This window comes from Glycine soja, chromosome 13 (assembly GCF_004193775.1).
Source record: "Glycine soja cultivar W05 chromosome 13, ASM419377v2, whole genome shotgun sequence".
NCBI lineage: Eukaryota > Viridiplantae > Streptophyta > Magnoliopsida > Fabales > Fabaceae > Glycine > Glycine soja.
Genome location: NC_041014.1, coordinates 8,674,657 through 8,696,986, shown reverse-complemented (window position 1 = coordinate 8,696,986; position 22,330 = coordinate 8,674,657). Strand labels below are relative to the sequence as shown.

Sequence of the window (22,330 nt, the reverse complement as noted above, 5' to 3'; positions counted from 1 at the left end):
CAAAAACCATGGTAAAAATTTTTTTTCTTCTTTTTCTTTTTCATTTCTTTCTCTTTTCACCATAACTAGGTTTAGAAGGAAAATCCTCACTATAGAGTCCTGAATGGCCGGTTCACAACTCTATTCGGAGTCATTTCTTTCTTACCGCTCATAATCTCTAAACTATTTTGCTGTTTCAAAAGGAAGAATGTACCAGCCATTACTTTAGGTCGTCACGTGAAAATAAAAGAATAAAATACGGTCGATAGACTCTTTTACAAATAAAGTTGCTAATGCATTCTTCTCAAATAACAAGATTGATCATAAATACATTCATCATTTAAAGCTGTCCAAAATATGGGAGTTTTACAAAATACATAGTGTCATCCAGAGCAAAGGTGTCCACAGTGGTGGCTTCAGCCACATGTATACAATCATCAAATTCCTATACAACAGGTCTACCCAGACAAAAACAAAAGAGTAAACCTAACAGTCAGTCCTAGATACACCCACCCTCAAAAAGTATATAAAACTAGTCCATGGAACTGTCCACTATGATGAAGAGCCTCCACTGGTTGCCATCTCTCTCGGGCCACTATCCTCCGTAGAGTCTGCCTCAGATGCCAACATGACTTCCTCGGGAGAATCCACCTCAGGGAGTGGGTCCTCATCGCCCTCTAGAAAGTCAAGAGCATCCCTAGCAGGCTCGGGAGGTAGCTCCTCGAGATCCTCCTCTGGGTCTTCCTCGGATGACGTTACCTCGATCACTTGGACTGGCTCCACTAGACGATATGGTGTAGGCGTGGGTAGTATCCACTCCACAGTACGCTGAAGCGTGCGCACGGGTTCATCTGGATGCACCAATGAAGTAGCCGTAAATCGAATCGTGCCCCGAAATCGGCACCTCGTGTTGCCTTCGAGGGTCTCCCAAGCTCCCTCTATGCACTCCATCTCCACTCGATCATGGATTAGCTGCGCCGCCATCACGATGTACAAGAAAGAAAAGAAAGGGGTAGACTCTTTCACAAGAATCTAACTATGCCGCCACACAATGCGTCTCATAACCACTACATGCAAGTAAAAGGGGTATCTTAAGGCTTTTCATCTCTGGTAATCGATTACACAGTCTTGGTAATCGATTACCCAAGGCCAAACTCGAATTACATAGCTTCAGGACAGGAAAATCTGGAAAAGGCACTGTGTAATCGATTACACATACCTGGTAATCGATTACCAGTGACCCATTCCTCTGTGTAATCAATTACACAGACTGGTAATCGATTACCAGAGACCTCCACAGTCTTCCAATTCCCCTTTGAAGCCTGGTAATCGATTACACCCCTTGGTAATCGATTACCAGAAGCTCTCCTAGCTTCCTGACCTCGTTTTCAAGCCTGGTAATCGATTACATCCCTTGGTAATCGATTACCAGAGACCATCTTAGTCTCCTGTCTTCATTTTTAAGCCTTGTAATCGATTACCCACCCTTGGTAATCGATTACCAGAGGCCATAACCCATATATCACACAAGATTCAAAGCTGGCCAGCCACCACACCAGCCTCCTTGCTTTGTGGTCTTTGTTCCTTTTATCTGTTGACTGCCAGGAGCTCGCCTGTTTAGGTACATCACAGGTTCTCACTGACTGACTATGCCCGGGTTGGGTCAGGATTGATCAAGCTTGGTTTTGGGCAATAGCACCCCACTTGACATCCCCAAGGTCTCTTGACCCCCGCGACATATCTCTAGGTACCACTCTGTGGTCAACGAATAAAAGTAGGAAGTTTCACCCTTCTACACTTCCTCATCTCAAGCTTGTAGGATTATGGGTTACCCATCACATGTGGTACTAGGTGGCGGTCGGGCGATGGTGCACAACAAGTTTTTCCACATCCACAAATCACGCATAAACCCACCATCCCCTGTTGCCCACCTCCAACTGAGCTCACGTACTCCCACGTAGCCCATATCCTCGTTTCTCTCAACACCGGGTCCCCATCAATCCTCCCAAGCTTCCCCAACATCCAGGTAATACAACATTCAAACAGCACAAACTATCACAGCCAAGAAAACAGTGCAAAGGCATAAAACTCTGCCCAAAACACCAACCAAAATCACAGCTTTTTCTCACTTAAAGACCCCAGTAACATTTCCTTCGTTCCAATTCGTTAACCGTTGGATCGACTCGAAAATTTTACTGGAAGTCTCTAGTACATAAATATACATTTTGACCGTTGGGATCTACTAGCAAACATCAGAAACTCATTCTGAATTACTCTTTCCACAACCAGCAAATACATAGCATGTTTCTGCACAAAGCCAAAATTCTGCATAAGTGCAGATTTCGAAAATCACACTTTCCCTCATTCAATCTTGCCCAAATCAAATCCTACAAGTCCCAAATCATGTATCAATCATGTCTAAACCAAAGTCAAGCTTCAAAACACAGCAACACAAAATCTAGGTGTCCAATACCCCTCAATTTAATGGATTTTCTAGGTTTGAGAAGTGAAATTGAGAATGGAACAAATTTGAAGCAAACTCTCACCTCACACAAGTCTATAACATCAATTTAAACTTGTTCAAACTGGATTTACACCTAAAATTTCACCGAATCAAAATTTGACTCCTGAACACCCAAATTTACCCTAGAAATGGCTCTTTGTTCACTTTGGTCATTTGTTTTTCTCTCTAGCACAGCCCAACCTTTCTCATAAGTCCTAAATGGCATTTCAAGCTAGGATCAACTCACTTTAACCTCTAAATACTACTAAATCCAGAATTGGCCTTCCAACTCTCAAAAACTCACTCTTTTTCCACTCACAACACCATACTCTCACCTTCCAACCCTAGGTTAACTCTACCCTTCATCTCTAACAGTTATCCATAAGCAATTTCAGCACATACACATCACAAGCATCATCATAAAAACCCTAAAACTGAATGGGTAAGCTTAACTCATCCAAACATGGCAAGTTCAACATGCTCTCAACAAATTTCTTCACAAATAGCTATCATGAAGCAGAAAACTAGCAAAACTACCCATCATATCACCCAAAACCCCATACCCACGAAAATCAAGAGAGAAAGAAGTCCACCCAAACCTGAAATTTCGAAGTCCCACACGTAGAGACGCGCTTCACGACTCCGAAAATGCCCTCCTTTCGCGATTTTGAGCAGAAATGGCTACCAAAGGTTGGAGCTTTGTTGGAGCTTCAATGGTGGAGGAAGAAGAAGAGAATGGCAACGTGAGAGAGAGAAGGAAAAGGCTTCTGAAATTTTTGGGGCTGAGTGAGGAGAGAGAATACAGCTTTTTGGTTTTAAAAAGGGTTTTCTCTTTTTCTATTATTTTATTTAAGCTATGCCACATGTCTCCATTTGAGTGGAGCAAAAGGGCCCACTTTCTCTTTTGATTGTGACCCATACTCAGCCACAAAAAGTGAGAAAAATCTGACCTTTGAAACGCTAAAATCCTGCCTCGATTTGCGTGTCGTTTCTCTGGTTCCGGTTCCTCGCGTTTCTCTGTGTTCGTCGGGGCCAGTTTTCAAAAGTAGGCAATATATATATCAAAACGCTCAGAATAAAACCCCGAGCGTGGTTCAGAGGTTGGTTTTGTTAAATTCTAAGTTGCACGCAAAATGATGATTTTTAGACTAATTAATTAAGAATTAATCCATAACCTCCCAGTTATGGATTTCTCTTCCTTAATTAGCCTAACCCGCATATCTTGCCCCCACTATTCCTACTTCTATCAAGAACATATATGCATACACACTGAATAATACTTATATATATATATATATATATATATATATATATATATATATATATATATATATATACTCATTCAAAATACATCGTTTTCAAAAATTCCGGGTAGAAATTTCCAGGATGTCACAGACTCACCCACTGGCTGTCAGAAATGGGGTAGATGATTTCAGCTTGCAAGAGCTTGGTCACCTCCTACAATGATGGGGTTGAGTCGCCGCTGTGGCTGCCTCACTGACTTAGCTCCATCCTCTAAAAGTATCCTATGCATGCAGGTAGATGGGCTAATACTAGGAATGTCTGCTAAAGTCCATCCAATGGCTTTCTTGTGGTTCTTGAGCACTAGCAACAACTTCTCCTCTTGCTCAGTAGCAAGGGAGGCAGAGATGATAACTGGAAATTTTTCCTTGTCCTCCAAGTAAACATACTTAAGGTTTGCTGGTAAGGGCTTCAACTCTGGTGTGGGTGATGGCTGAATAGTGGGAGGAACCAGGGTAGGAGAAGAAGAGGAAGGTTCCTCAGCCTGTACCTCAAAAAGCAAGTTAGAAGTATATGTACTTCCTGCAACATGGTTAGTGCATTCTGACTCTAAAAAATCAACATCAAGAGGTACAACACCCAGAAAATCAAAACCAAACTCAAATTCAAATTTACTCTCAGCATAAAAATCAGATATAGGATCAAATTCAAACTCAGATTCAGATTCAATGCATGAGGAATGACAAGTATGCATATCAGATAAAAAGGGATGTTTCCTACTATGAATAGAATCAAAATCAAACATTTAATCATCAATAATCTGATCAAGTATCTCAGCACGAAAAACAGAATGATCCTCAGATGGATGTTTCATGGCAACAAGAATGTTAAAATGAACAACAATATCACCAAATTCCATAGACAATGTGCCAGCATAAACATCTATCTTGGTTCGGGCTGTTTTAAAAAATGGCCTGCCTAAAATAATTGGAACTGAACCATGGGAAAATCCCTCTTCCATATCAAGAACATAAAAATCAACAGGAAAAATAATTTCACCAACCCGAACCAACACATCCTCTATGAAACCTGTGGGGTGAGCAACACTTCTATTTGCCAATTGAACCACCACACCCGTAGGTTGCAAAGGTCCAAGAGATAAAGAATTGAAAATGGACAGAGACATGACATTAATTGATGCTCCTAGATCTAGCATGGCATTCTCAAATTTGTTGTTCCCAATAATGCAAGGTATACAGAAAGTACCTGGGTCCTTACATTTCTCAGGAATGTGAGGAACAGATTTACCTATCAATGCTGACACATTTCTGCCCATGCTAATCCTTTCATTGCCTTTGAGCCTCCTTTTGTGGGTGCACAACTCCTTTAGAAACTTGGCATATCTTGGAATTTTCTTGATGGCATCTAGCAGAGGTATGTTCACCTCTACTTTCCTGAAGGTCTCCAAGATCTCCTTATCCACTTCTTCCATCTTTTTGTTTGGAATTGCTCTAGGTGAAAATGGAAGAGGGATAGGAGGCTGCTGCAAGTCAGAACTACTAGAAGAAGGTCCACCTGCATGAAATTTTTTGTTAGCTCCCTCATAATCAAGAAGCTTTCTCTTTTGTGCAGCTAGCTCATCCTCTTTTTCAGGTGTAGAATGAAGCTTGACAGGTTCAGGTGCAGGTGCTGCTACTGGTGGAGGCACTTCAATTTTCTTGCCAGACCTCAAGGTGATGGCACTCACATTTTTCTGATTCTGCACAGTTTGTGAAGATAGTTTGTCAGAATTTTGGGACTGAGCTTGGTTCAACTGAGTAGCCATCTTCCCCATCTGATTGTCATACTCTAAATGGAGGCTATTGTCTCTTGCTGAAATTGCATATTCTGGATGGTTATTTGCCTCACTAACTCCTCTAAGGAAGGTTGAGAATGGGCCTCAGGTCCTTGTTGTCTTTGTTGTTGCTATTGCTGCTGCATTGGAGGAGGAACATATGGCCTGCTTGGACCAACAACATTCTGGAAGGGAGGGACAGACTGTTGTTGTTGCTGCTGTTGTTGTTGTGGAGGATTTTCCCATCTCAGATTTGGATGATTCCTCCAACCTGGATTGTATCTATTGTTTGAAAGATCATAATTATTCTGTTGTTGTTGGTTTTGTTGCTGAGGGAGTCTATTATAAATGTTTGCAGCATGGGCTTCAAGTTGCTCATTGACTCCAGATAGCTGCAAAGAAGGACAGAGATCTGTATGGTGATCAGCAGAATTTCTGATTTATGGCAAGCTGAGTTATGATTTATGGCAAGCTGAGTTACTAGGTTAACCAAGGCATCAAGTTTTCCCTCAAGCTTCTTATTTTCAGCAGATGAAGATGAATCTGTGGCCACATCATGGACTCCTCTAAGGACAATAACATCATTTCTTGCACTGAATTGTTGGGAGTTGGACGCCATCTTCTCAATTAGATTCCTAGCCTCAACAGGAGTCATATCACCAAGAGCTCCATGACTGGCAGCATCAATCATACTCCTCTCCATGTTGCTAAGTCCCTCATAGAAATATTGCAGAAGGAGTTCCGCAGAAATCTGGTGGTGAGGACAGCTTGCACACAATTTCTTGAATCTTTCCCAGTACTCATACAAACTCTCTCCACTAAGTTGCCTGATGCCAGAAATGTCTTTTCTGATGGCAGTGATCCTAGATGCAAGGAAGAATTTCTCTAAGAACACCCTCTTAAGGTCATCCTAGCTGGCAATGGACCTGGGAGTAAGGTAGTACAGCCAATCTTTTGCCACTACCTCTAGAGAATGAGGAAAAGCCTTTAAAAAGATATGATCTTCCTGAACATCAAGGGGCTTCATGGTGGAACAGACAATATGGAACTCCTTAAGATGCTTATGAGGATCTTCACTTGCAAGACCATGAAACTTGGGCAGCAAATGTATTAGTCCAGTCTTGAGAACATATGGAACATCCTCATCAGGATATTGAATGCACAAGCTTTCATAAGTGAAGTCAGGTGCAACCATCTCCCTAAGAGTCCTCTCACGAGGTGGAGGTTGAGCCATGTTCTCAGTATGAAAATTAGCAGCCGAATGCTCAAAATTAGAATATTTAGAATCACCATCAACAGAATGCTCAGAATGCACAGAATGCACGGAATGCTCAGAATGCATAAAATGCACAGAATGATCAGGATGCACACTATGCCAAAATAATCTATGAAATGTTCTATCTATTTCAGGATCAAAGGGTTGTAAATCACCTGGATTGCCCCTAGTCATGCACTATATGCAACAAATCATGTATTTCTCAAACAAGCACTAGGGGTAAAAAGGGGGTAAAACTATAACTATACTCAAACGATATCCAAATGAGCTCAAAATTTGTGAGCAACACCCTAAAATCATGAAAAGATAGCACAAAAATTTTCAGACAAAAATTCAAAGTCTAACTATGAAAACTGCCTAAGAAAAGTTTAGAAAAATAGGACAATAATACTTAAAAAATAAAATAAAAAACTTAGTAAACAACTGATTTTTTAAGCGCTGAGTACCGCAACCGGTGCTAGTGGGTTGGGGCTGCATGGGAAATTTTAAATTCATATATAATAATAGTCATTCTGATAACCTGAGCAAATGTTATGGCCGTTTTGAGTTTTGCTAAAAACAAGTTCCCAAATTTTTTGTATCTCTCAAATTCAGCCACACCAAGTGCTTCTGGTATTTTTCACACATAATATGGATCAAAAGAAACTACCACACAAAAAATCAACCAAAAATAACAACTCTAGCTATCAAAACAAAAATCGCCAATTAATTAGAAAAATCCGACACTATTCATAACACTATTTACAGCATTTTTCACCTCTGAATAGGGGACAAGACTGAAAAACAAAATATAACACTACACAACACTACACACCTGAAACACACACAAACAACACTAAACAACAGAACTACACACAAAACAACTAAACACTACAAATTAATCACATAACACAGATTTAATAAAAACACAAAAACATAATTATGAACCTTTGGACCACTACTCCCCGGCAACGGTGCCAAATTTGATTGGAGTTGTACCTGAATCAAATAAACATTAAAATGCAATATCTAGGAAGTGATCCTAGGTTGTCTCCCAGTGAGCAATGATCAAACAAACATTCATAACATATAATAATAAAACAGTAATGAAATAAGGGGGTTTGTTTGTTTTTGTAATTTAAACAACAAGCAAACTTGAATTGAAAAAAAAATAGGACTAAAACATGTTGTTTCCCCTTGATTCAAAAGAAAGACTCTTATCCTAGGTTACGAGAATTTATCCCTAATTAGTTCAATCACTTAATCCAACCCGAAATTAATATACTAAGCGAAAATTAACACAAGGTTGTCATTATGTGATTAAGCAACACATACACCAATTAATTCCTCTCACATGTCCATTAAGTATGAACATTAATTAAGCACAAAGACAATTAATCAAGCATTAAGCATGCATGGATTAATATCAGCAACAAATACAGAATAATTGGTGAAGGGGAAAAACTAATCAGAATTTAATATTAATAACAAAACCTCAAAGAGAGTTATGCTTAATCCTCAAGAGAAAACAACACTAGAGATTCAGCCTTCCATTAACAGCAGAAACAAAAACAAAAACAAAAATACAAACAGAACAGAAACAAACAACAACAAATATGAAATGGAACCCAACTAACCAGAACAAAACTGGAAACAACAAACGAAATACAAATCTGGAACGAAATACAACCCAACAATAGAAACGAAATACAAATCTGGAACGAAATACAACCCAACAATAGAAACGAAATACAACAACTGGAAACTAATTGCAACACAGAAACAAAAATGAATCTACAAACAGAAACTGAAAATGAAATTGCAATTGGAAACAAAATGCAAAAACGAATAGGAAATCAAAGGCAGAAAATGAACTGAAATTAGAAGACAAAAATGAAAATGAAACTGGAATTTGAAGCAGAAAATGAAAGTGGAGTTGCTACGTGAACAGTACTATGCGCGTGAACAGTAACACGAAAAACTAAAAATGAAACCCTACCATCTCTCCCTCCGTGAACAGGAACCGGACCACTCCTAAAACCCTAGTAGTTGGGCTCACAAAAGGTCACTAGGCCACAAAGCGTACAAATCTGATTTTTGGGTCCAATAAGGTCTAGTGGCCCAATTACAAAAATACAGCCCAAAAATGAAATAAAATAAAACTGGACGACAAATAAAATTGTCTGCTCTCTTCAAGTCCAAGTCGGTTCAGCCCAATTCCGAATCCAAGCCCAATTGCTTATAATTCTCCTGAAATTAAATTAAAACACAAAATTAGTCAAGTAGGCCCAAATGATAAAAATGCATAATTAATTTGACAATTAAGGCTAATCAGTAATTGAAATGGTGACAGAAAGGGGTAAGAAATAGGAGAAAATAATGACACATCAGTTAGTTTACACACTTGTTCATAGTAAACACATCTCTTTTTATACTAGACACATATTCACTGAAGTAGCTTTACCAAGTAACACAAGTTCCCTGAGAGTTTGATACTCGGTTCTTACCATTTTATACTACTTGCGCGATCCGATGCATTTGTCGGACTTTGAACAATCACGTAAAGCGTCTAAGAAGACAACACGAACATGGGTTTCACTCTTGTTAGCAAAAAGAGTGCAACCTAGAAGAAGAAGAAGAAGATAGGCACGAGTTGCAGCTGTCCAATGTTTGGCCTGACATTTGCACTGATATATATCTCGTAGCCAAGATAGGCGTACGTATGGTCCATGACAATGTCCTGTCTCGACCCTGGTTGCATCTGCTGAGACCAATAGTAAGTAAACCAACATCAACACCGCCTCGTCGACGTGCAGAGGCTGGAAGGTATGGAAGTTGCCAATGATGGGCAGATGAAGAAGAGGTGCCATGTCGTCCAGGGTGATGGTAACCTCCCCCACGGGAAGATGGAAACTGCTAGTCTCCCCGTGCCACCTCTCCACAAACGAGGATATAAGTCTTCGATCACCAGTGTCTACTGAACACGCGATCAAAGGACTTAGTCCTGTGCCAACAACTAGCCCTTCAATTGTAGGGACAGGCCTACCTAATTTCTGCACCTTCCTCCCATGGGAGGATAACTTCAACTCAGGATGTTCTGGAATTGAAGTATAAAGGAACAGACAATTTATTAACATAATATTTTAAAGGAACACAAATTTCAATAATAACACATACTTAACAAATAACTTAAATTGAAAATTATAAATACCTCTTTGGTCCATACGCTGGCTGCAACATGCTCAGCATACTCGGTAAGCACTGATGGGTCGCTCGGTCCACCTGGAAATCCCTCAGGCTCATCTGCACCAGCCTCTGCTCCAGTGTCTGCACCAGGTGCATATACGTCTGCACCAGCGCTTGCAGCTACCATAGGCTCATCTGCATCACCAACAGGGTCATCCTCACCAACAGGGTCATGTACGTCTACAGCAATGACAGGGTCATCCTCAGTAGCAGGAGCAACAACCCGTTGCCTACATGCCGATGCGGTAGGCCTTCACCGCTGGGGAGCATCATCTGAATCATGACGATCCTCTCTTCCCAGAGCTCTGCCAATAACCCTACCTAAGGCACGACCTAAGCCTCTAGTCCTAACCATGATCTGCAAATGTCTACCACAAATTCCATCACTAAACCACACAAATTCATCACAATATTAACTTGTTCAAAGGGTATTTTGCATTTTCCCTTCTCAAGGAAAAATTTAGAAATTTTATGAGTGTGTTTGTGTGGTTTTTTTTTTAAGTTCTGGATTTTGTTAGGTTTGGAACATGTTTTGAGCCACCTTTATGGAGGAGGATTTGGAAAGTGGAAACTTTGAGTGTGGTTTTGGTTTGGAAGATGTTTTGAACTCCCTTTTGAAGGAGGATTTGGAAATTGTGTGTATGGTTTTGGAAATTTGATTTGGTTTGGTTTGGGAGAGGTTTTGAAACTAGGGGTTTTATATTGAAGGGGAAGGTTTGAGAAATTTGGTGTTTTGTGTTTGGGTTTGGACTTTGGAATGATTGACCAGTTTGAAGAAGACTTGGTAATGGAATCGTTGGGTTTGGAGGAGTGTGTAAATAAATGGGGGCGAGTAGGAAAGAGTGAGTGACCAAAATGTTTTATTTGACCAATACTTATTTGGCGTGTGCGTGAACTTGGAATTTGGTCAATTTGCTAGTGCTTCACATACACAAATTTGAAATTCGAACGTTTGGAGTAGGAAAAAAAACAAATTGTCTAATTGGCTACTAGTCTACTACTAAGATAGTTTATGATTCTGTTTTATGGTTAATGATCTATTATACAAGAATTTCAGGAAGTTTTGAAGCAAATTAGTTTATTGCTTTTAGGCATATGAGAAGCACCATTAGAAATTGTTGTCTAATTGCATAACTCATGAGAGTTTAGAGGGTTCTAGTTTTTTTTACCATGCTTTTGGGATTCTAATGAAAGACTAAATTTAAGGGCTTCAAACACAGAAGTAGGAGAAACTTTCAGCAAAACTAGACATTGGTTAATGAAAGAAGGCAGGGACATCAAACTAGCGCTACAACTTAATAGTTTGTGTTCCTATTGTCAATTTGTTATTCACTAGCATACATGATACAATTAAAGTAATAAAGCAATACATAGTATAAGTCAATCATTGAAACCTTCAAAATATAAATTCACACCAGCCAAAATATCTTAAACAAGCATTATACAATACAAACCAAAAAGCTTCAAAACCAAATTTCAAACCAATATCAACTTCATCAAACTTATTTCATTACTCAGTCATACTTTACTTCAGCCTAAATGCCTCAAAAATAAGCCTAAACCCTAATAAAAACCATTTTTCATAAATTATAACCTAATTGCCACTTTTTAAAATTAAAACTTGATCCGCAAGCTTATTGCGGATCAAGTTGATCCGTAATAAGTATACAGATCAAGTTGATCCGTATGCTTATTGCGGATCAACTTGATCTGCAAGAAGCTTACAGATCAACTTGATCCGTATGCAGCTTCTTTCATGCGTAACCTTTGCGGATCATCTCTAACACTATTGCGGATCATCTCAGTCCTAACATTTGTCTACTGCGGATCAACTCAAAGGCTATGCGGATCATCTACACCTAACCTATGTCTAGTGCGGATCAACTCAAAGGCTATGCGGATCAAAAGAAGCCATAGAAAATGTACACCAACCACAATGGAAACAGAAACGCAAAGGACACCACGGGGAGGGAGAACACAACTTACCTTGACAATGCCGACGAAACGCACAAAACCAAGGGGACGAAGAAGAAGAAGACACCACCACGCACGCTGAATCAACAGGGCTGGAGAAGAACGACACAGGGACTCGAAGGAGAAGGGCTGGGCTGCTGAAGAAGAAGAAGAACAGACGGAAGAAGGAGAAAGCACAGTCATGGCATGAAAAAAGGTTTCTGGGTACGCAAAAGTTTTTTAAAAAAACTAAGGAACATTTTTGTCTTTTACGTGCTGGGTGCACCTAGCATCTCCTCTGAATTTGATGGGTGGTCCAGAGGTCTTGGATATTTTTGCAAGTTGTCCCGTGAATCTACAATGAGTCGATGACAAATAGCATCTATGATTACGCCATTTTGAATATTTTATTTAATATAATATTTTAAATTACACTCTGTGCCATGTGCTGACGGTCACTAACGCCGATCGAGGAAGAGTAAGTTATATTTACGTACGGTGGACAAATTCTTGACATTATATAATGACCATACTACACGGCCTTATCCTTCACACATATTCTGTATTTTTGTGAACAAAATTGTTATTTGAACACAACATATATCCCATAATTGATACTCCACATACAAAAAAAGAAAAGAAATGGATTCACTACTTCATATCCAAAAGCCTCATGTTGTATGTGTACCATTTCCAGCACAAGGCCATGTAAACCCCTTTATGCAACTAGCCAAACTCCTTCATTGTGTGGGTTTCCACATAACCTTTGTGAACACTGAGTTCAACCACAACCGTTTTGTCAAGTCCCATGGACCAGACTTTGTTAAGGGTCTCCCTGATTTCAAATTTGAGACCATACCCGATGGCTTGCCGCCTTCGGATAAGGATGCAACTCAGGATGTTCCAGCACTGTGCGATTCTACTAGGAAAACTTGTTATGGTCCATTGAAAGAGTTGGTGATGAAGTTGAACTCTTCTTCCCCTGAAATGCCTCCGGTTAGTTGCATCATTGCTGATGGGGTTATGGGATTTGCTGGAAGAGTCGCAAGGGATTTGGGTATACAAGAGGTTCAACTTTGGACAGCCTCAGCGTGTGGTTTTGTGGGATATTTGCAATTCGAGGAACTGGTGAAAAGAGGCATTCTTCCATTCAAAGGTGCACGCTGTCTCTTTGTTATTTGATTTCCATTCCTCGACATATAATATTTATGTTTGTTTTACCTCTTTTTTAACGGGATTGTAAAATTTGTTCTAATTAAAAATGGCGTTAAGCAACCCTAACCCATCTTATTTCTGCAATTAATACGTGGAATCAATCATAATACCATAATACGTAAGCCAATTGCACCAATCACATAAGATAGGTTATGTAATCTCATTTTCAGTTAGAATAAATTAGATAACTTCTTTTTAAAATATTTGCGGCACTCTAGGACAGAGATTTTGCTCTTTTAAAAAATAATAGAATATCTTTTTTAATGTCATTTTTTTTCAAAATTAATACAACATGGCATCTTTAAAACTACTAGTATTTTTTAATACACCATTTCATGAATAACATATATATGGGGAATACCACCTCAATAACTACATCTTTGCAATAATTTAATGTTTAGATATATATGTATTTTTTTTTATCAGTCAAAAACTGAAATTGCTCTTCGTGCACGTACGTTGCATGTTAAATTTCGGTGAGTTTGAAGAAATAAAATCTGGGATTTTGGGAAGAATGATAATGTTAGTGAGATTTTTTTAATTGATTTGAAATATTTTCTTTTAAAAAATAAATTGAGACCTGTTTTGGAAAATAAAAGTTGAAGGAGAAGAAGGTAGGTTAAAGACTATTAGATGATTCAGAAAAGGATTTTCAATGTTTGATTTATTTATGTTTTTACTTTAATTATCATCAGAAAATTGAAATTTAATTTTGAAACAAAAATACTAATGATTGTTAAGTCACAATCGTGTTATCAAAGATTTAATAAACACATAATTACTTAACCGAAAATAGGAATCTAAAATAATTTTTTTTAAATATTTAGAAGCATACGAAAAGAAAATTTTTATTAGAAATCAAACTTAAAATTCGACTATATATTAGGAATACAAACCTATTTAAGTCTTTTAGTTGAATTGACTATAAGAAAAAAAAATATAAGTTCCAAGTTAGTCTTCGCATACAAATTCTAAATCTTCCGGAGTTCTATAATTGTTTCTAACCACTATTATATTCAAAGTGTCTACTTGTTTAATTCTCAAATAAATTAAAAACAACTTAAAATGTTTATATAAAAATATAACTTTCGTTATCGGAAAAAAAATATAAGTCTCAAACAAATAAATAATTAAAGTCGCATAACAAAAAAAAAATTAAGAATTTAATTGTCATGCACTATTAATGTTTTAAAAAAATTAACAATTAACTAATTATTCTTAAACTGTAATTTCAATTATCAGGATATTTTACTTTAAAAAATATATTATTAAATTTATTATGTAAGAAAGTTTGCCACTAGATCACATTGGAAAAAAAAAAACTTTAGAATGTAATGATACATCTTTTTCTCTCTCAAATTTTAATAAATGCAAATTTAAAATAAATTAAAGTAATATCACATATTTTGACATAAACCATAAAATACACATGTTCATTGTGTTTATATGTAAGAGAACCAATATATGGGAGCAACCTGCATTTGATTTTTTTTACAAAATTCTTTTGAATCATAGAGTTTCAAATTACGAGTGAAATTAATATATGCTCCAACGAATTAGAAGCACTCGTGGACCGTGGTCTTGTTCAACAAAATGAAACACATGATCACTGAAATCATAATAATAATGCAATAGAAATTAGGAACGTACCAATAGTGGAAGGTGTCCATTTGCGGTGAGCCCCACTAATTGATGCACCGTACCCTTCAGGTTTCCCATATAATTAAGTAGTCGCTTGCACACAGGGATAGATGGAGAGGGTCTGACCTCCATCCTTAATATATATATATATATATATATATATATATATATATATATATATATATATATATATATATATATATATATATATATATATTAATATAAAATTATGTAAAATTAATTATTTTTATTATTATTATTATTATAATGATTAAGATGATAATTAAAATAAAATTATATAAAATTAATTATGTGTTTGTTGTTTTTATGATAATCAATAAAATTATTATCATTTGAAATAAAAATTAATTTTAATTTTAGTGTAAAAATAATAAATAGTTTTTTTTAATTTATTAACTATTAAAAGTTAGATATTCTAAAGGAATGAAATTTTTTTAACCCCCTTTAATCGCTTTCTTGATCCGTCCCTACTTGCACAGGTTCCGTAACACGGTTGCTCAATGCTCACCAATTAACATGCCCTCAAGTTTCTCTTTTGCTAAGTCCGTGTTCATGTTACATACTTTATGTGGAAAGAATTAATAACTTAACCTGTATCAAAATAAATCAATAATTCACCGAAAATATATCAATAAAAGAGTAATGTTTTAGTATATAATTAACGTACATTTTTTATACAATTAATTAAATAAAATATTAAATATGATATTTAAAAATATTATTCTATTAATTATGAGCTTTCAGTTATATGATCTTAAATAAAAATATTAAACATGATAATTTATAATTGTAAAAATAATAATATTAAATAAATTTTGATTAATTTTTTTTTAAATAAATTAATTTAATCATGTAATAGAAAATAAAGAATTTTTTTTCGTGAATAATAACAAGCTATTGAATCTATGACATAAATTATTCAAACACTTTATTATTGTAACTCGATCGAAGTGGGTACTATTCATCTCCTTTTTTATTTTTTAAGTGTATTTTTTAATTTAAATTTGACTTTGAATTTTTCAAATTTTTTAAAAAAATCATAAAACATATAAATAAAACCTTTAAATTTTATTTAATCATAAGAATAAAACCAATCTGCAGCAAATATCTTTAGATTATTTGAAAACATTGGGAACAAACAATTTCTTTATAATTTGGGTGACAAAAAAAATATAAAAATGTTCTCCATTTTGATATTTTACTATTATTTAATTTTTTTTTTGCATTGGAAAAGCATGTATAAGAATTTTTTGATTCTATAATGACAAAATTTTCACTTTATTTCCTAAAAAAATTTACAAAATTATTCGGCAATAGTATGATTGCAAAAATATTAAATAATTTTAGAATTTGTTTTAATCTTAATTAAAAATAATTAAAATTTTATACTACCTCCATTTCTGAATTTAAGACTCTTTAATTTTTTAAATTTGTTTGTCTCTCTTTTTCCATGTTGTCTTTTAGGTTATATAATTTTTGACAAAAATACTCTTAATTATATTACAATAAATGTTATAAATTAGTAATAAGATAAATTCATTCTCTTTTATTAGGATTAGAAAAGAAGACTAACACACATTAATTAATTATTTATGTAAAATGTAACTAAGTGAAAAAAGTGAAATGATGAGGCTCGTAATTTTAAGGATAATTTTTAAAAATATAATATAATTTTTTTAAAAAATTTAATGTGATTATCTAATTAATAAACTTTCTTAAAGGATGTTAGTAGTTAAAAGAATCCGGTATACAAAAAAGAAGATAGTATTAAATTCCGTAATGTTAATATTTTATTTTAACAACAAAAATAAATAAATAAATTTAGAATAAAAAATTATATAAAAAAGTATAATGTTAATAGTTTTTGTTAAAAATAATTAAAATACGAAAATAAATATACATAAAAAGTACCTTTAGATTAGGTTTCTATTTCATCAGATCGGGTGATGAAGAAACAGGTATAAAAAAAATATAAAAATAAGTTTTCTTTAAATTTACTTCTTACCATTCTTTAAAACTTGATACATTAAAAATTAGCTTGGCCATATTTTTCTCTAAATTTATAAATTTTGATTTAATTTATTAGTTTTATTTTTAGTCTATGAAAACTAAAATACAAATTTTACTTTTAGTTCTTAAAACTCCTCAAATACTACCATATACTTAGTTTCGATTTTTTTTTTTTAAAAAACATGTATTTTAAAACATGTATTTTTTTATATCTATTTATTCATCGCCCACCTTAATGAGACTAAAACTACAACTTGTTAAATATAAGGATTATGAAAAATTAATAAATAAACTAATTTTAAAAAATGTTTTGAAGGAACAACATATTCATTAAGAGCATTATTTGACATCGTTGTCTAACATACTCAATACTGCCATATATTTAGTTTCCATTTAAATAAAAAAAAACATGTATTTTGAATATTTTTTAGTTAAATATATCTATAAGAGAAATTTTAATTATAAATTGCTTTTAATAAAAAATGTATTAATCTAACAAATATACACTATTTTTTTTTATTTTGGTGAGCAATTCTCGTTATATATAACTTATGGAAAATTATATGGGAGGTTACCAAAATATAAGCCATAAGGTATATAAGTGAACAATAATAATAGAAAAGGGTGTCACATAAGTGTCTTCCTTGTGATCAGAACCTATCTAACACTAGTAATGGAGGAAAATATAGATATATAGCCAAGTACATATTATGTAGGATGAACAAATACCGGTAAAAAACAATTCTCGTTATATCAAAATGAAATTATGTATATTAATTAGTTGCTTCGACAGACACGTTGTTAATTGATTTTTTTGTTTTAATTTTTCATCATCATTATGTTGTTAAGTGATTCCTTTTCATGAGTGTTTCTCTCGAAGTAAATTATATGCTTATATTACATTTTTATCTTTCTGGTACATAAATGTTAAAGTTATCTTGTGTAACTTATATTTGTCAATTTTTTAGATGAAAATTTTGCTATTGATGGCACCTTGGATAAGAGTTTAAATTGGATTTCTGAAATGAAGGATATTAGACTCAAAGACCTTCCAAGTTTTATCAGAACGACCACTTTGGATGATACTATGTTTGATTTCTTGGGTTCTGAGGCACGAAACACTTTGAGATCATCTTCAATCATCATTAACACATTCCAAGACTTAGATGGAGAAGCCATTGATGTCCTTAGGATCAAGAACCCTAACATATATAACATTGGCCCACTTCACTTGATTGATAGGCATTTTCTTGAGAAAGAAAAGGGCTTCAAGGCTAGTGGATCAAGTTTATGGAAAAATGATTCAAAATGCTTAGCATGGCTAGACAAATGGGAACCTAACTCAGTCATATATGTTAATTATGGAAGTATAACGGTGATGACAGAGCATCACTTGAAAGAATTTGCTTGGGGACTAGCAAATAGCAAGCAACATTTCTTATGGATAATAAGGCCAGATGTAGTAATGGGTGAATCTATATCTTTGCCACAAGAGTTCTTTGATGCGATCAAGGACAGGGGATATATAACAAGTTGGTGTGTTCAAGAGAAAGTGCTTTCTCATCCATCAGTTGGGGCCTTTCTAACCCATTGTGGTTGGAATTCTACACTTGAAAGTATATCTGCAGGTGTGCCTATGATTTGTTGGCCTTTCTTTGCCGAGCAACAAACAAATTGCAAGTATGCATGCACAACTTGGGGAATCGGAATGGAAATTAACCATGATGTTAGGAGAGAAGAGATAGCAAAGCTTGTGAAGGAAATGATGATGGGAGAAAAGGGAATGGAAATGAAACAAAAATCCTTAGAGTGGAAGAAGAAAGCAATAAGAGCTACTGATGTTGGAGGATCATCTTACAATGATTTCTATAAGTTAATAAAGGAGGTTTTTCATCACAGTGTTCTTTAAGTCCTTATTTTATAATCAGGTGTATTAAGGTTTATTAGTTAGATAAAAATACCTTTCTTAAGTTATAATGGGATGGTAAGGTCATAACATGATGCAATTGGTTTGGCCTAATTACTATTAGTTTAAAATGTTTCCATTTATATTTATCATGTCATGTGTACTAAAATTTTAATATTGTAACTCTTTATGTAAACATCCATGATTGTTACAAAGGATATGATTTACTTTATTAGTTTTATATATGATGAGTTTAAGACTCAGAAAGACGAATTCAAATTAAGGAAGAAGAAAATAGATATTGTAACATGCGAAGAAAAAGGGTATTGTTATTATTGAAGATCATAGCCATGATATTACAAAGTTTGGATTTTGCACTCTAGTTGCACTTAACCCTTCTAACTAACTTCCTTATATAGGGGTGTAACGGGCTGAAACAGAAATAACAAAAGATGGCTGCAAAGAAAACTTGTTATCTGAACCATCTAATAACTAATTAAACAGATTGGACGATACATTGCTAGACACAATTGGATGCTCTATTGGATAGAAGACAAATTCTAGCACAAAGGACTAGACTAGGCGATACATACAAGATTGCTTATAAGTGAAACTGTGAGAAACACACTAAAAAAAGGAGGGGGGGGGGGGGGGGATTGAATACTGTGTATATCAAAGATAAAAGAATTTCACGATAACAGGAATAATATGGATAATACTGTGTTAAGCACTAGTCATCCACTGAGGATAAAAAATAGTATGGTCATCCAGAGACAAATAAGAAATTCTTAAAACAGTTTTTCAAATAAACACTTGGTATAAAATAACGATGAAAAATATAATAAGAATACACAATAAACCTATTATGTAGAAAAGTAGAAACACTTGGTTTATACTAGTTCGTTCAACCTGAGCTACATCAAATTCTCCTTTACTCACTAGTAAAAGGTTCTGCTAATCAAAACTGATTACAAAACAAGCAGTCTAACCCGTCACTCTTGGCTTTACAATTACTATTAACACTACTTCTGGGATCTTCTTAGACTCCCTTTGAATCTAAGAACTCAAGTATTTTTTATTGCTAAGCTACTCTTAGCTTTCACAAACAAATGTTTGAATGAATACAAGTATTCTTAACACTCAAAGAGTGAATATACAGTTAAGCACAAATACAAAACTACTTTGCTTTGCATAGGATAAACAATGTATATCGTCTAGTGTTTTTAGCAGAGTTTTGCTTTAAGTATTTTTCTTGCGTTCTTGTTCTATTTCTTTCTCGTTTTTCCATTACTTGCTTCATTGAGGGAGACATCCGTTTAAAGACTTCAGTGAAGTATCTGTCATATGATCCATGTCGTTATCTTGAAAGGATCATTGTCTCACATAGAAGAATGAGGCGACGTGTCAAGCTCTAAATGATGAGGATTTTATATGAAGTACAGACAACGCCATGTGCTTTTTGTCTGCTTTGAAAATGACCTTCAAGGAAATATTCCACAGAAGCCTTTTGTTCTCTTCTATTTTATCCTTTCCTTAAATTCCAACGTTCGTTATTCAAATGTAAGAGAGGTAAATAGAATTTGAATAAAACAATACATGTACACTTCCTTTTTTTGTGATACTCAGTCTTTGAGATTGGAAGCATGAGTTTTTCTTAAGACAGTGTGTTACACTAATATGCACAAGAGTAGACGCTCACTGAATATATCATGTTGGACACTAGGTTAAAATTGATCATACTCTCTATAGCTATGGACAATATTTAATGCTATAAATGCTTTTAACATAATAATCCTGTCTACTTGTCAAAACTCATTAGAATATCGATAATTTATACTTATTGTTATATATCAAAATCTAACGTGGATGAGACGTGTGGTCGTCCAGACCTAACAATCTCCCCCTTTTTTATGATGACAAATGCATATCTTCATGGCATCATAATGGACATATCATTCCTGCATTTATCATTTGTCATATCCATGCATTGCATTTGCATAAGTCATTGCATTGTCATAAATCTTCATTTAGCATGTTTATGTTCTGCCAACTGCACAGATTCTATTTTCATCGTTCACATGTTATGTTCACTCATGCATGATCCTTGCATTTTCCTCTGCAAAAAAAAAAAAAAAACAAAAAAAGAACAAAAGAAAGTCACAATGAAGCATGGAAGTTTACACCACATTCTTAGTTACATGTGTTGGGTACCATGATGATGGCTATAAACCAACCATGTTGGGATTATACACTCATTTCTCTTAAAAAATGATTGAAAATCATGTGAACATGGTACCTAATGCATGGTTAACTAGAAAATGATGGTTCTTCGGGTATCTCATGTCGATCTCATAATCGTATTTGCCATGCATAGCATAAGTATGCCCTAGTCATTCATCTCCATGATACGTTTTTGAAGTATTGACAATCAAAATTTCTATTCCTTGGATTATGGGGTTGAACCAAGCACATGTTTTTGAGGAAAGGCTCATCAAGTCAAGGTCAAGTATGGAAGTAACCAACTTGCAAAAGTTGGGGCAGAAGATAGATCGAGTTACATCGCTTCTTTGTCTACTGCCAACACACGATTGAGCTAAATAATTTACAAAAAAATTAAGAACTATCGATGTCCATATTTTATTTCCAGTTTCACTTTGACAATACGTGACAAACAGTGTTGTTTTAATGAAAATCTGGATTGATTCAACCTTATGTTCTACTGAATGTCTTGTGTAAAATTTGCAATACTTCGACAATGCATCATTCACATACATCCATGCTTATTTTTCTTTTCACATTGGTGGCATTTCTCATTGCATTCTTTCCTTGAAATCAAAATTGTAATTATAGTTATCAAAAGGAAAGAACGCGCTTTACGACGTCCTTACCGAACGCGTGCCAGAGCTAGAGTAATGAGTGAAATAGAGGACGTACAGGAACATATGAAGGTCGATATGGAGGCCATGAAAGGGCAAATGGCCACAATGATGGAAGGCATGATGAGTATGAAAACAAATGATGGAGGTCAACGCGACTACAGTTGTTGCTGCAAGTATCGCCACAGAAGTGGACCCAACTCACTCATCGAGCCTCAATCAAGTAAATCCTCCAGTCTCGGATATGGTAGGTCAGGGAGGAGAAGCATTGGGAAGTACAGGTAGTCCCCATGTTGTGTAGAGAAAGAATTCTTTCCCACCATACAGCTTGCCTCCCAACTATACACCACCAATTGTTGAACACAGTGCTAACGAGAATATCAATGACTCCACTCCCATACTCATTGAGAGCCAACAACCCCAATCTGGTCATGCACATGTCTCTCAACCCATGGGGGAGGCACATGAGGCACCCCAAGACCATAATCTAGTCGACTTTGAGCCTCACCTCGGATATGCCGCTGAGGGGAAAACATTTTGCGGCATACCTGTTAGTTGTCTTATATGACTAACTTTTGTATGGAAAACATTTTCCAAAACTTGTATAGTTTCCCCAATTTATAGTTATTTTGTAGGCATTTGTAAATAA

General features: G+C 35.2%; 2 protein-coding genes and 1 non-coding gene across 3 annotated transcripts; 2 read left to right on the top strand and 1 right to left on the bottom strand.

Moving 5' to 3' along the window:
• The first annotated feature begins 6,307 nt into the window (after positions 1–6,307).
• On the top strand, positions 6,308–6,414 carry LOC114382894. The gene has a single exon (XR_003660350.1). It is a non-coding gene; the product is annotated as a small nucleolar RNA R71 (small nucleolar RNA).
• A 2,293-nt stretch (positions 6,415–8,707) lies between these two features.
• LOC114382436 (protein MAIN-LIKE 2-like) lies at positions 8,708–12,334 on the bottom strand. The gene is made up of 4 exons (XM_028341855.1): positions 12,046–12,334; positions 10,025–10,417; positions 9,321–9,910; positions 8,708–9,063 (listed from the first exon to the last, which is right to left on the bottom strand). Exons 2-3 carry the CDS (start codon positions 10,035–10,037, stop codon positions 9,330–9,332), a joined length of 594 nt encoding a protein of 197 aa, XP_028197656.1. The 5' UTR covers positions 10,038–10,417; positions 12,046–12,334; the 3' UTR covers positions 8,708–9,063; positions 9,321–9,329.
• Positions 12,335–12,531: 197 nt separating this feature from the next.
• LOC114382435 (linamarin synthase 2-like) lies at positions 12,532–19,048 on the top strand. Its single transcript, XM_028341854.1, has 2 exons — positions 12,532–13,168; positions 17,868–19,048. Exons 1-2 carry the CDS (start codon positions 12,655–12,657, stop codon positions 18,806–18,808), a joined length of 1,455 nt encoding a protein of 484 aa, XP_028197655.1. The 5' UTR covers positions 12,532–12,654; the 3' UTR covers positions 18,809–19,048.
• The last annotated feature ends 3,282 nt before the right edge of the window (positions 19,049–22,330 follow it).

Coding starts and splice junctions, on each gene's coding strand:
- LOC114382435 (XM_028341854.1), top strand. CDS start 12,655: ATGGATTCACTACTTCATATCCAAAAGCCTCATGTTGTATGTGTACCA. Junction 13,169..17,867: donor AGGCATTCTTCCATTCAAAG/GTGCACGCTGTC, acceptor TCAATTTTTTAG/ATGAAAATTTTGCTATTGAT.